Source organism: Nelumbo nucifera, chromosome 4 (assembly GCF_055504915.1).
Source record: "Nelumbo nucifera cultivar China Antique chromosome 4, China Antique-T2T, whole genome shotgun sequence".
Classification (NCBI taxonomy): domain Eukaryota; kingdom Viridiplantae; phylum Streptophyta; class Magnoliopsida; order Proteales; family Nelumbonaceae; genus Nelumbo; species Nelumbo nucifera.
The window spans coordinates 67334886-67347969 of record NC_142652.1 but is presented as its reverse complement, the minus strand read 5'-3'; the positions used below and the strand labels follow the sequence as shown (position 1 = coordinate 67347969).

Genomic DNA, 13084 nt, shown 5'->3' with positions numbered 1-13084 from the left:
GCTGCCTCTAAAGCTTATGTAAATCTATATACAAACATTTAATTTGCTATTTAAAGCAATTCATTCACATATCTATTAAAAGATGGCCATTGTTTTTTAATATTGTTTCATATTAATTGATACAAATTCAAAGAGAAAAGAGCAATCCATCTACAAAAACATATAGAATAAAAAATACAAAAAACAATTCAGTATTTCATCTCGACACCATCTTCATTCTCTTTCTCCTATAATCTGCAAGAAAAAAATAATACAACAAAAAGCAAAAAAAAAAAAACGTCAAATTAGTTACTATATTTTTCAAAAGCAAAAGATCTTTACCATCAAATTACATATATATCGAATGATTCTTACCTTAAAAACAACCTTAAATCCATAACTTAGTATATGTTTAAGTAACTTTTCATGCCTTCCTTGTAGTTAAATTAGAAGCCAAAACATATAAACTATGAATCTTGCTTAAAAAAGGGCACTTTGGGGGTTGTCTTTGGGAATAACTTCATCTTCAATTTATCAGAGTTAAATAAATAGAATACCAACCAAAAGACTCAATGTTTCAAAACATCAATTAAAATTAAAGAAATAACATTAGATTTTTTACCCCTATTCTGGAACTTCCTAGGTTGTTGAGGCTACAACCAACAAATGATTAATTAAAAATTATGTAATTGCCATGCTCAAGAAACTTAATATCTTCTTGCGTGGTTTCCTTTATCCTCTGCATTTGCATCAATTTTGTTATAATTTTGGTCACTTTCTCATTTCTTGGTTTGCCATACAAAGTTTTTCCTATTCTTGGTATTCATATAATGTATCCAAACTTCTTTCGATACTCCCTATACCATGTAACCTAGTTTAAGACTATTGGATGGTCTTACCTTATGGGGGAGAGGACAAATACTAAAACTCAACATGCTCCAAAGACACTTAACCTTAAAACATTCTCCCCCCTTTCTTGTCTACTTAGTACCTAATCATATCGACTCTAAGATTGAGTCCAACCTCTAGCATTAAGTTGTTAATTAAAATGCATTCACTTTGTGTGTGCATGTGATAGAGGTGTTATTGGTTTGTAAACACTACAACCTAAATAGACATGCCATACAAATCCAATCACTACTAGAAAAATCACCTATAGAGTCAACAAAAAATGCCTCTAAAAACAGAAAAAAAAATGCCTCTGAAAAGAATTAGAGGCACTAAGGTGATTGTCTTTAAATGTCTAGCATCTAAATGTTATAGAGGCACTAAGGCGATTACCGCTGAAAAGCATTATATAGAAGCATGTATAAATGCCACTAAATGTGCATTTTAATTAAATTTGAGGCAAATAATTTGCCTTTAAAAGTAATTTTAAGAATCATAGTTATGCTTTATAGTAGCACTTGTAAGTACCAGTAAAAGTATTGGTTACTTTTATTTAGAGGCACTTGTGTCGGCCTCTAAAGATCAATTATTTTTATTTTAAAAACTATTTATCATATGTAAAGCTTATGTAAATCTACATAAAAACATTTAATTTGATATTTACAATAATTCATTCACATATATATTGAAAGATAACCATTTTTTTGTATATTGTTTCATATTAATTAATACAAAGAAAAGAAAAGAGAAATCCATCTATAAAAATGTAGGCATTTTATATTAATTAATACAAATGCATATGAGAATTTGTTCTTTTTCTTTTCTTAGAGTAGGAAGTGAATTGTTTTCAACTTCATAGGAATGGGAGAATAATGTAATAGATGGAATGTCAAGATGAACTTTTTTTTTTCTTTTCTTAGAGTAGGAAGTGAATTGTTTTTATAGATGGATTTCTCTTTTTCTTTGAATTTGTTTCATAGGAATGCATATGAGAATTTGTATTAATTCTTATTTCAAAAGTATTGGAAACTCTTTTCTTTTCTTAGAGTAGGAAGTGAATGATTCTCATATTAATTAATACAAATCTCAATTCAGGTAATAAATGTAGGCATTTTATTTCAAATCCTTGTAAAGGTAAAAAATAATAAATGCTACTTAAATAAAAATTTGATTGTAATTTGAAAATGCCCTTGGATGTAGCAGGACATGATACAGGAGCAAAAATAACTCATAACGTATCACACTCGTGTTATGGATGTGAATTCTTGAATTGAGAGAATGGATAGACATGAGACATAGAAATCACACAAAACAACAAGACAAACAATTCATATAATATAAAAAATAGTAGTGTAGTCATTCTTCTTTCGTTGTACATTAGCTTTGAGTGAGCGAGCAGTCTTCAACTTCTTTTCTCTGAATAAGTTTCTGGATGACCAGAACATGAAGGGACCTGTCATGAGGAACATGAAGGGTCAAGTTTCTGGATGACCAAAACAGGTTTATCATGAGGAACATGAAGGGACCTATCAGGGAGGGTGATATCCTCACCTTGCTCGAGTCTGAAAGGGAAGCCAGGAGATTGCGCTGAGGGCCTTTAACATTTTCAAAGGTTTCTTCTGTTAGGTTTTTATCTTTTTTATGTTTTAATGGGAATCCTCTATTGAAGTCATACAGCTAATACCTAGTTTGAAAATAGATTGGGTTTTGATGAATTCCTAAATTTTGCTTGTGTTTGTGATCTGGAAACAAGGATTTGTTTAGGAAGGTTATTATCTTATCTAAAAACATAGTAGTGGAATCACTGGAGTCCAAGCCAGAAAGATTTAAGATAGTTTAGTTTGAAATCCTATAGGATAAAGTTTTTATTTTTCAGATCTTCCAATTTGATAAGCATCAAGTGCCACTCTTATAATTTAATTTTCTTATCCATAGCCTTTACCTCCTAATAAATGCCTTAATTATTTTTATATACTCTGTAGTTTGCGCTTTCTCAGACAAGAAAATGAAGATAATAACAAGAAGTAATTGCAGAATTGCATGCTCCCACTCTTTTGCTACTTCATCAATCTCCTTAGAATTGTCATTTGTTGAAATTGGCATATAAATGAGTTAATATGTAAATCTCAAATTAAAGTCAAAAAGTATAGATATTAAAAATAAAATAATAAATAAAAAGTATATAAGCACCAACAGAAACAAGAAACTTAACTTGCTAATCTGATTTACAATGGAGCCATATGGTTGGAATAGCTAGGTTAGGTTGAAATGATGCATTTTTTGGACATGTTGATCCAAGATAAGTGGCATACAAGTTATAGTTTCAGCCATACCATCTTGACATGTAAATACCATATTATAGTTCATTTAGACAAAAATAATTAGATCCATTATGACCAGAGCAAAATGGAGATATGTTGAGACACAACCAAAAAAATAAAATAAAACCTAACAACTATATAAAGAAGGAATTATGCTACAGAGTATAGAGAAGATAAATAAGAATATTTAACATCCTTGACCTTTCTCTGATGCAGCACATCTGTTATGATATTCATGAAGTTCCTTGCAAAGATCCTCATTGGTAGCCTTGAGCCAAGAATCCTTTCCTTGAGAGCCTACATAGTTAGATCATATAGTTGTTCCTTGCAAATTCCCTATTCCAGATCATATGGTATATTGGAATAAGGATCAGTAATTGAAGATCATAACACTTAATGTCATCCGCTAAAATCATTTGGAATAGATAGGGACATTTGGAGGAGAAGATTAGAATGATTGGTTCATTTATTATTTAACAAATTAGAAAAAAACCTAAAATGAAGTAAATTAGATCGACTCATCTACTATTCAATAGAAATAATGCTAAAATCATAAAGCCCTAACTGTATCAATAAAATAGTTGTTGTTCTTCTTGTCCATTAGAGCTATTGTCTTCTTTCGATGGAATCTCAAAAATGTTAGTCAAATCCATGGTTCTTTACTCCTATACCGTACAGGAAGAAATAGAATTAGAAACGAAGCTGAAGCTACTCTGTTTTGCATAGAAGTAGAACGAGAATACGAAGACGAAGATACTCTATTTTGCGCAGAATTAAAACAAGAATGCAAAGCTGAAGCTCTTTGTTTTGCATAGAAATAGAATGAGAAGACGAAGTTGGAGCTCTTTGTTTTGCGCAAAAGTAGAATGAGAAGACGAATTGAAGCTCTATTGCACTTGGGCATGAAAATGATGGGAAAAATGGGTGACCCCTGGCATTTGGTAAATTATATTTAATAATATCAAAAAACACCCTTAAATTAATTGGGGCATAAAAATAAAACACTAGAGGCATCCACAAAGTGCGGCAATATTTGGACATCTATTGAGGTATTTTTTATCAAATGTCTCTGACCTATGCCTCTAATTATATATTTTCCAATAGTAAATGGTGTAACACACCAGGAGAATTGTGTTTCAGAAACTGATACCATATCTGAGTTACTAAGATCATAAATAAGAAATGATTTATCCACTACATTTGACTTCTACAACTTTTTTTCTCTTTGAAAACAAGAATACATTAAGTTGACGTTGAATGCTTTCACTTTTCGCGTAATTGATGAAAAGAAAATGAGCTTATATTATAAGACAAGACCACATTAGTCAAAACTTTTCTTTTAAGTTTATAAAATCGAGCATGAAGCAATTTATAAGCATTTTATACTCACCATCATTTGCATTCCATTTATTCAACAATCTATAAGAAAAAAATAATACATAAAAGAGTCAAATTAAATTAGTATTTATAACTTTTCAGAAGAGAAAAAATTCTAACCATATAATTAAATTTAGTTATAAATGTCAAAGTAAAAATCACTAAATGTTATATTACCAAAAATGTGACCAAGCAATGGTTGCTCCAACAGATGTACTAATTGTTTTAAGACGCCCATGTGGTCTTATCAAAGGCTCTTCACGCAGTATTGGTACCTCCATATATACCACCCAAAATTCTTCCCCTAATTCTACATCACCCACTTTTTTTGATAGATCTTTGCTAACAATAGTTGCGTTATCCACAAATACTTGTTTTCTTAAGAAAACTTTTGTTACATCTTATTATGAAATCCTATTGTTAGTAAAACAATACCCAAAAAATAAAACATCAAATTAGTTTTGTTAAACTACCTTGGGCCTATAATTATAAGTATTCTTCCCTTTTTTACTAGTTATTTTATATGTACTTATTCCACAACTTCAATGTAGGGCTGTCAATCTTGACCCACCCAATCTATTGGTGGGTTAATATGGGTCGAGCAACCCATTAAGGTCAATGGAAAAGGGTTAGGGTGGGTTGGGTCGAGGGTACCCATTAGGGTCAGGATGGATTGGGTCAAAGTCAACTCTATTTGTACTCACCAAATCACAAAAACTAAAAGTTGTAGTGATTCAAACTCAAGTCTCCTAGTGTGCCAACATTTCATTACACTTCCAAACCACTATGCCACATTTGATTTTGACAATAAAAGTGAAATAAAATGGATTTTATTAACTTTCGTGTTCACATGCAATTTTATACAAAAACACTTTTACAAAAACATTTTTACAAAAGCAATTTTATAAATGACTTTTATAAAAGCACTTTTACATAAAAGTACTTTTGTAAAAGTATTTTTACAAAAACACTTTATGAAAGTACTTTTTTGAAAACATAAAGCACTTTTACATGAAAGCACTTTTATTAAAGTACTTTTATGAAAACACTTATGAAAGCATAAAAGTACTTTTACGAAAGTCCTGTTATTTTCTGCATTTTTTGTATTTTTTGTTTTTTTGTTTTTTTTCTATATTTTCTAATTTTTTGGTATTTTTCTACCTTTTCCGCAATTTTGGTGCTTTTTGCATTTTTTTTGTGTTTTTTTCATCCATTTCCTATAATTTTCTAGTATTTTTTTGCATATTTTCTGATTTTTTCTGCAAAAGTTATGAATTTTCTATATTTTTTAGTATTTTTCGTAATTTTTGGTGTTTTTTTATTTTTTACAATTTTCTGCATTTATCTATAATTTTTGCACTTTCGGGTATACAGGTTTACCTGACTCGTTTTCGTCATATGGCGGTCTTGAGAGATTATTCTCTCAAAATTTATTATTTTGAGTATACGGGGTCGTCTCGACCCCTTTTTTGTATTTATAAGTGAGGATAAGTGGGTTAGTATGGGTGAGGGTGGTTAAAGGTCAATATGGATGGGTCAAGTGGGTCAATATGGGTGGGTCAGGGTGGGTTATGACCCTTTAACTAGGATTGATTATGGGTCATGGTGGGTTGGTGGGTCAATATGGGTGAATTGATATTCAACTGTTACCCAACCCAACCCACCCATTTCCCACCCCTCCTTCAAGAATTCATTCTTTTGTGCATTGTTGCCAAAGCGACTTGAGACGAATGAATGATGACTTGAAGATACTTATCAATTAATAATGTTATCAATGATTTTATATAACTTATAACTAAATAAGTTTTCAAGAGACCTTATACAATTAATGAGTTAGTTAATGATCATTATACCTGGGGTTTTAAAGCTACATGGCCTGCTGAAGAGGAAACCTTATTTTGACTGCTAAAGACTTTATGTACATTATCATTCTTAGGATCCTATAAGAATAAATATCAAATGTTGACATCAAAAAGATTTGTTCAATAAATTCTAATAGGACTAAATGCAACTATCAAACATGATATTACCTGTGTGACATCTAAATGATTTAATGTTTCATCAACTACTTGATCACAATGGTTATGACCTTGTGAGAAGGTAGATATGAATTTATTCAGAACATCTTCCAATCGTGTTACAGTAAATTGTAAACTTTCCACCTTCGGCATGTGTTGCATTTCTTCATCAGTTTTCTTTTTGACAATGGATGCCATTTTTAAAGACTCTACTTTGACAGGTGTTATACCCCATATGTCCGAAGGAGAAAGGCCCAATCCAGACATGCGTACGTGACCATTATGTTCTCTCATAACTTGAGAAAAAACATCATTTCTTATATTTTCATTTTGTGAGCCCTCTATTTGTTGAATTGCATGCTTATTAAGCTATGACTGTGACATGGTAAGTATTCACTTCATTAGTATAAGAAAGAAAAACAAACAATTATTTGTGTTGAAGCTTCACCAATAGTTATTTCATCCTTTTTTTGTATGAGTCAACATAAACAACTCCGCTCGAGTTGGCTCACTTTCATCTGGCATTTTTGCTTTTTATTCTCAAGAAAAAAAAAAGAATCAAGATAATATCAAATTGCAAAAAAAAAAAAAAAAATCATTAAGATTGTCTATATTAATGATATGATTTACTCCTTCCTCTAATATTCTTGCAAAACTTTTTGTTGTAGTAGTGTGAACAATTTTTTGTCATAAACGACTTCTTAGTTCTATTGCTTTGAGCCTATTCATTAAATAACAAAATTGTAATTGATAAAAACACAAAAAACATTAATTTTTAAATGAATAAACTAAACAAAAGAATAACGAGTAACTAATACCTGGCATTTCTCATATTTCTAAAACTCATTAAGTTCCTTTCATTGATCAGGAAGGACCCGATTATCACATTTAGAGAGTTACTTATTTTCACAACCTAAATAATATTTTCTTTTCAATCTACAGTTCCAATCCTTCCATTTTTTTCTCAATGGACTTTAGGACCCGACTTTTATCGTTTGCATCAAGTTTAAACTTTCTCTACATCATACAAAGTAATCATGCATTCATATGATGATATAAAATAAAATATATATTATATAAATTAAGAATTTTATTTGTTATCGTAGTTTCTTCCCACATGTCATCTTTAAATTCTTGTGGCATTGCCTTCCAATTATCAAAAGAAATGGGGGCCATATTCCCTATTGTTACAAGTGTATCAAGAAAACAATTTGTATTAATACAAATTTATTGGTTTTCTGACATAGCCCATGTGTTAAGACATCATATAGCGCCTCGAGTTCTTTTGCACATATCATCTAACCTTATTATTGGAAAAAACACTTCAATAATAACTATATATATTTATATTTTTAATTCTATGTAAATCACAATTATACTAGAAGTTTCACCTGATGATTGAGCTGATTTTGAATTTCAAATTTGATTGCCCATAACGAGGTTGAGTGTTAATTGGTTATGATTGTTGTGGTTGGTTGGTAATACTACTTTTTCTCATGACTTTTAAAATGAGATCATGCACATATAAATATAAAAAAAAATGCAAATAGTCAATTGTTGATCTCTTTATAAAAAAAAAAAAAAAAATCAGTTTTGTTAAAAAGAAAACAAACTTTATATTCTTCATAATTGAGAAGGGAAAAAAGATAATTGAAAAGAAATTTATCTTTATAATTCTTTGTCATATACAAAATGAAGTAATAATTTCAAAACTCATCATTTTCATTGTTCTTTTTTTTCCTCAACAATAACTGTTGTACCATTTATACATGTTCTTCACAACAACATGCCAATCAATATTGATGGGATCTTTCACATAAAACATTTGCTCTACTTGAGATGCAAAAGCAAATAGTTCAACATATGGGTGTTAACCACTATGACAGAACCGTGGAAAGTTGACTAGCGTGAATCCAAATTCGTCATTTTAAATTACTCTACCATGGTTTACAACATCAACCCAATCACACTTGAACAAGCAAATCTTGTGGTTTCCATGGTATTTTAATTCAATGACATCTATCAACGCACCATAATAACCAACATCTTCAGTAACAAGGTTTTTATTATTGACACTTGCATAGCTTATTGTCTTTGCAATCACAACTACTCTACTATTTTGAGTTTTTTTCTATTATCCCTATCTTTGTTATGGAATTTAGTCCTATTTATCATAAATCCATCATACCTTTTAGCAATATCATTAGGACCAAGAGCCAACCATCTAAGGTCATCTGAGACCAACTCAGGCCTTCTTTATTGCATCTCCATGACCTATTAAATAAATTAAAATTAATTCAGACATATAAGATTGATCAATGAAACTATACATGCAAATATAACATGTTGTAATAGCAATTACTTACATGATTGTCAAACCATTTGAGAAAGTTTTCGCTATGGATGCGTTCTATGTCTTTGACTTGCTTGCAATGATTTATCTTCTAAGATTGTTTATATGCTCTCTGCATAATAATTAATTTAATAATAAAAATAAGAATAGTAAAATATTGAATCTTATTCTTGAAAGGGGATGAATTCATCACAATTGAAGAGAACATATCGGTGTACTTGTATATTTGAGTTTTGGTTAAGAGCAAATGGTTCACATTTTCCAAAGTGACGTTCTATTTGTTGGAAAATAGATGATCATTTTTCCATTGCAAAATTACCATAATTCCCTAAAAAAAGAGCTTAATTCGATTAAAGTTGATGCCACATTATTGGATAATGCTCTTTGTATGGCCAATGGAAGCAATTGTTGCATCATAATATGACAGTCATGGCTCTTGAGTCTTAAAATTTTTTGCTCATTTAAAATGTACGTGTCTTGAGATGCTAGATGCATAACCATCTAGAACTTTTACTTGCTTTAAGACTTCAAAGAAAACTTTTTTCTCCTTCGTATCCATTGTAAAGCATACTGAAGGCAAACACATTTTGTTTGGCCCAACTTACACTGGGTGAAGTGTTCGCCTTATATTCATTTCTTGCAAATCAAGACAAAACTTTAGATTACCTTTACTTTTTCTTTCAATATTCAATAATGTCTCAATTACATTATTGCATATGTTTTTTTCAATGTGCATGACATCAAAATTATTGTGCAATAAATTGTCCTTCCAATTTAGCTACAAAAACAAAAACTTTTTTTTTTCAATTAAATGGAAGAGTTTTGTTAAAACTATTTTTCCCAAATGTGACATTAATCTCTTGCAATTCTATGTTTTTGTTCACCATCAAACGATCTTCTAACACTTCTGAATTTATGATCATGCCTCAAAAATTGACAATGGCCCATGCAATAGATTTTTTACCAAGATTCAAGTATTTAGACCAAGTCTCCTTATTACAACAAGGACAAGCTAAGTAACCTTTAATGTTCCATCCAAACAAATCAACATATACAGGAAAGTCACTAATAGTTCATAATAAAGCTGCATACATTTGAAATATATATTTTCTTGAAGCATCGTAAGTGTATACATCATTTTCCATAATTTCTTCAAATCCTTTGTTGGAGGTTGTAAATAGACATCAATGTTGTTGATAGGTGTAGAAAGGCAAGGAATAAACAATGACAACATGAAATAAGGCTGCTTCATATACATCCATGGTGGTAAATTGTATGCCATAATAACAGGCCATGTGTTGTATGTAAGATTCATTTTTTTGAATTGGTTGAAACAATTTGCTGCTAATCCAAGTCTAACATTACGACTATCAAACGTTTTCCAGGCTAGTGAATCTACGGGATGCCTCAACTTTCCATCTTTCGGGTGTTCTTTAACATGCTAACTCATAAAAAAAGCCGTTTTTGTTGAAATGAATAACCTTTAAAGCCTTGGTATCAAGGAAAAATAACACAATATCTTAGCTGGGACTTTTTCCCTTTTGTAGATGATGTTGTGTTCCACCTAGAAGTACCACACATAATACATAACTCATACACAGCTATCTCTTCTTAGTACAATATGCAATCATTAGGACAAACATCGATGTTTTCGTAATGGAGACCTAATTCCTTGATGATCTTTTTGGTTTCATAAAATGACTTTGGCAGTGTTTCACCCACAAGAAATGCCTCCTTCAATAATATCAGTAATATAGTAAATGAGAGCATGGTGAACTTGTTACACCAAAGATATAATTCTTTGTCAACACCTTCTGCCAATTTAAAAAATTTTTGAGCCTCAACATTAGGCCCTTGTCTAGATGCTTGTGCCACATCATTCAACTCATCATCTGAACTTGAATAACCAAATGCATCATGTAGCATAGCATGTTGATCTGATTCATCATTTGTAACATTTTCACTAATAGGCATAGAAGTTGTAGATTCACCATGGAACACCCAATTGGAATAATCCTTTTTAAATCAATCACATACAATATGATCATAAACTTCTTCTCGGGTTCTCAACATGATATTATTGTAGTTAACACATGGACACAAAATTTCCCCCTCATGATTTGCATTGGCAAATGCAAAATCAAGGAATTGCACTAATCCTTCCAAGTAGGCCATACTTGTCCTATATAATCAAATAAATCAAGACAATTAAATATTTCCAAGTAGGCCATATTAGAGATAATAATTGGCTACAAAATCTATTTACACAGATACCTTGATCGATAAATCCAACTCTTGTCCATACTATGTTCGCCAACTACTCCCAATAAGACCTACAATCAAAAGTAAATGGAGGTAGAGAGAAAATCATTCTCAGTTTTCAAATATGAAAAAGCCTAGGACCCTAACTACACATAGAGCATCATAACTTCATGAGCACCAAAGCATCTTTGCACCTGGCATGCTTGATTTACAAGGGAGCATCCATGAAACTTAACTGGATGGTCCTTGAAAAGTAGGTATACCTTTTAGGGAGTTTGCAGATTTTTACATTCATCTAAATGAAGTGTTCATGTTGAATCTGATAGGTGAAAGTACGTCTAAACTAGCAGTTTCATCCCTCAACAATCCAATTATCACTTAGGAGTCTTCTTCAATCTCTAGTCTCTCATGGTCTACAAATAGTGCCAATCTTTACTCTTGGAGTACAGAAAGCATCTCTATTGAAATTGAGTTCCTATTGTCAATATGGTTAGGATCAAAGTATATCAACAATATTTCACCATATTGATTTCTAAAGACCACTCCTTATCCCATTCTTCCTTGGTTTCATAGGCTATAACCATTGAAGGCTTGATTTGATTATTTTGAGGAGATTGAGAAGGATGAGATATCATTGTCAAGGCTTTCTGTTGAGATATCATTCAAGAGAAAGCATCTCTGTTGAAAAGTTTATTGATGTTTCTTTTGGTGAATAAGTTTTTCAGAGGTTATGGGGTCCTTAATTGCTGGAATTGAAATTGGGCACAGATCACTACACTTTTGAATATTTTATTAAAAAGACAAAGCAATAAGTCATTCAGTTCATCAATTTTAGTCTCATTTAGTACTGAAATCTTTATGTATATGATTATTTATTCTACTAAAACAAAAATTACATTTGTTTCTTTCTTATTTCCTTTCTCAATTAAGACTCAGTTTGGGATGAGTACAAATACAAATATGTACAATGCAAATACTACGTTTAGAAATGTCATATACAAGAGTTTGCATTATACATATTTGTATTTGCACTTTCCCAATTTGAGATTAAATGTTTGTTACTTACCAAGCAAATAAATAAATAAATAGGAAAAACAATGAAAATGAAATAGATCATTGGTAACCAACTTAGAATTGAAAGATTGAGGAATTATAGTGCATAGGTTTACAAAGGAACACTAGTTCTTAACCAGCAGGTTTTGATCCTCTCTAGCACTAATTTCCTTCAATTAACTTGTGTTACTCACCAAGCAAGTAAACAAAGAAATGCAAATGAAATAGGTCATTGGTAATGGTAACCAATCTAAACTTGTGAGAGTGGAAAGTTAAAAGGCAAATGCTTACAAGAGAACACAAATTTGCACAACGGAACTTAAAAGACATACATAAGTATAATTAGATAGACAAGAAAAATCACATAACACAATATCTACTTACTCTCCCTATACTTGCATATGTAATAGAACATGGTGGAGAATTACATCAGCAGCATCTGCTAAATCCTCACTTATGCAACTCAAAAACTGAATAACAATTGCATTTGCTGGTTCTTTGAAAATTGTCAATCAATGGTTCAATGAAAATGTTCCAATCCTGGACCTATAAAATTTGAAACAAATTTTTAGTGTGAAAAATGATTGTAATGTAAGAAAAAATTATTGTAGTAGAGCCATAGACCAAAAATCTTTTTCTCTCTCTCTCTCTCTACACACACCCATGTAGGAAAAGCTTTGTTGGTCAAGTCATTTAGACAGGAATTCTAAACAACCCAGTAATCTTATGCATGGCAATGTTGATGGGGCCATAAACTCTAACCATGTCTCTAAAATAAATCCTTATATCTAGGCAGCTTTTAAAAATAGTAATATAAGATTTATCAATATTAC

The 13084-nt window shown here is 31.0% G+C and overlaps 1 protein-coding gene and 1 long non-coding RNA gene across 19 annotated transcripts in view; one reads left to right on the top strand and one right to left on the bottom strand.

Annotated features, from left to right (window-relative positions):
* Positions 1 to 89: 89 nt before the first annotated feature.
* The window catches only part of LOC104585592 (uncharacterized), a 29098-nt gene continuing 16103 nt past the window's right edge, over positions 90 to 13084 (bottom strand). For 2 of the 18 annotated variants that reach the window (XR_016085899.1, XR_002023575.2), the window contains 6 exons: positions 12636 to 12797; positions 11211 to 11269; positions 8950 to 9048; positions 8772 to 8857; positions 3390 to 3524; positions 90 to 234 (listed from right to left, as the gene is read on the bottom strand). Coding sequence is in view for 4 of the 18 variants with exons in the window: in XM_088904383.1 (XP_088760509.1) it covers positions 2196 to 2320; positions 3390 to 3485; positions 8772 to 8857; positions 11211 to 11269 (366 nt within the window). In the remaining 14 variants the exon portion in view is untranslated. Of the gene's footprint in view, positions 235 to 1816; positions 2321 to 3389; positions 4608 to 6418; positions 6506 to 8771; positions 8858 to 8949; positions 9049 to 10434; positions 11119 to 11210; positions 11270 to 12635; positions 12798 to 13084 lie in introns of those variants that run through there. The other 16 variants (XR_016085902.1, XR_016085898.1, XR_016085900.1 and 13 more) reach the window with 16 other exon arrangements.
* Positions 2317 to 8178, top strand: LOC148800670 (uncharacterized). The gene is made up of 2 exons (XR_016085908.1): positions 2317 to 2479; positions 6805 to 8178. It is a non-coding gene; the product is annotated as an uncharacterized LOC148800670 (long non-coding RNA).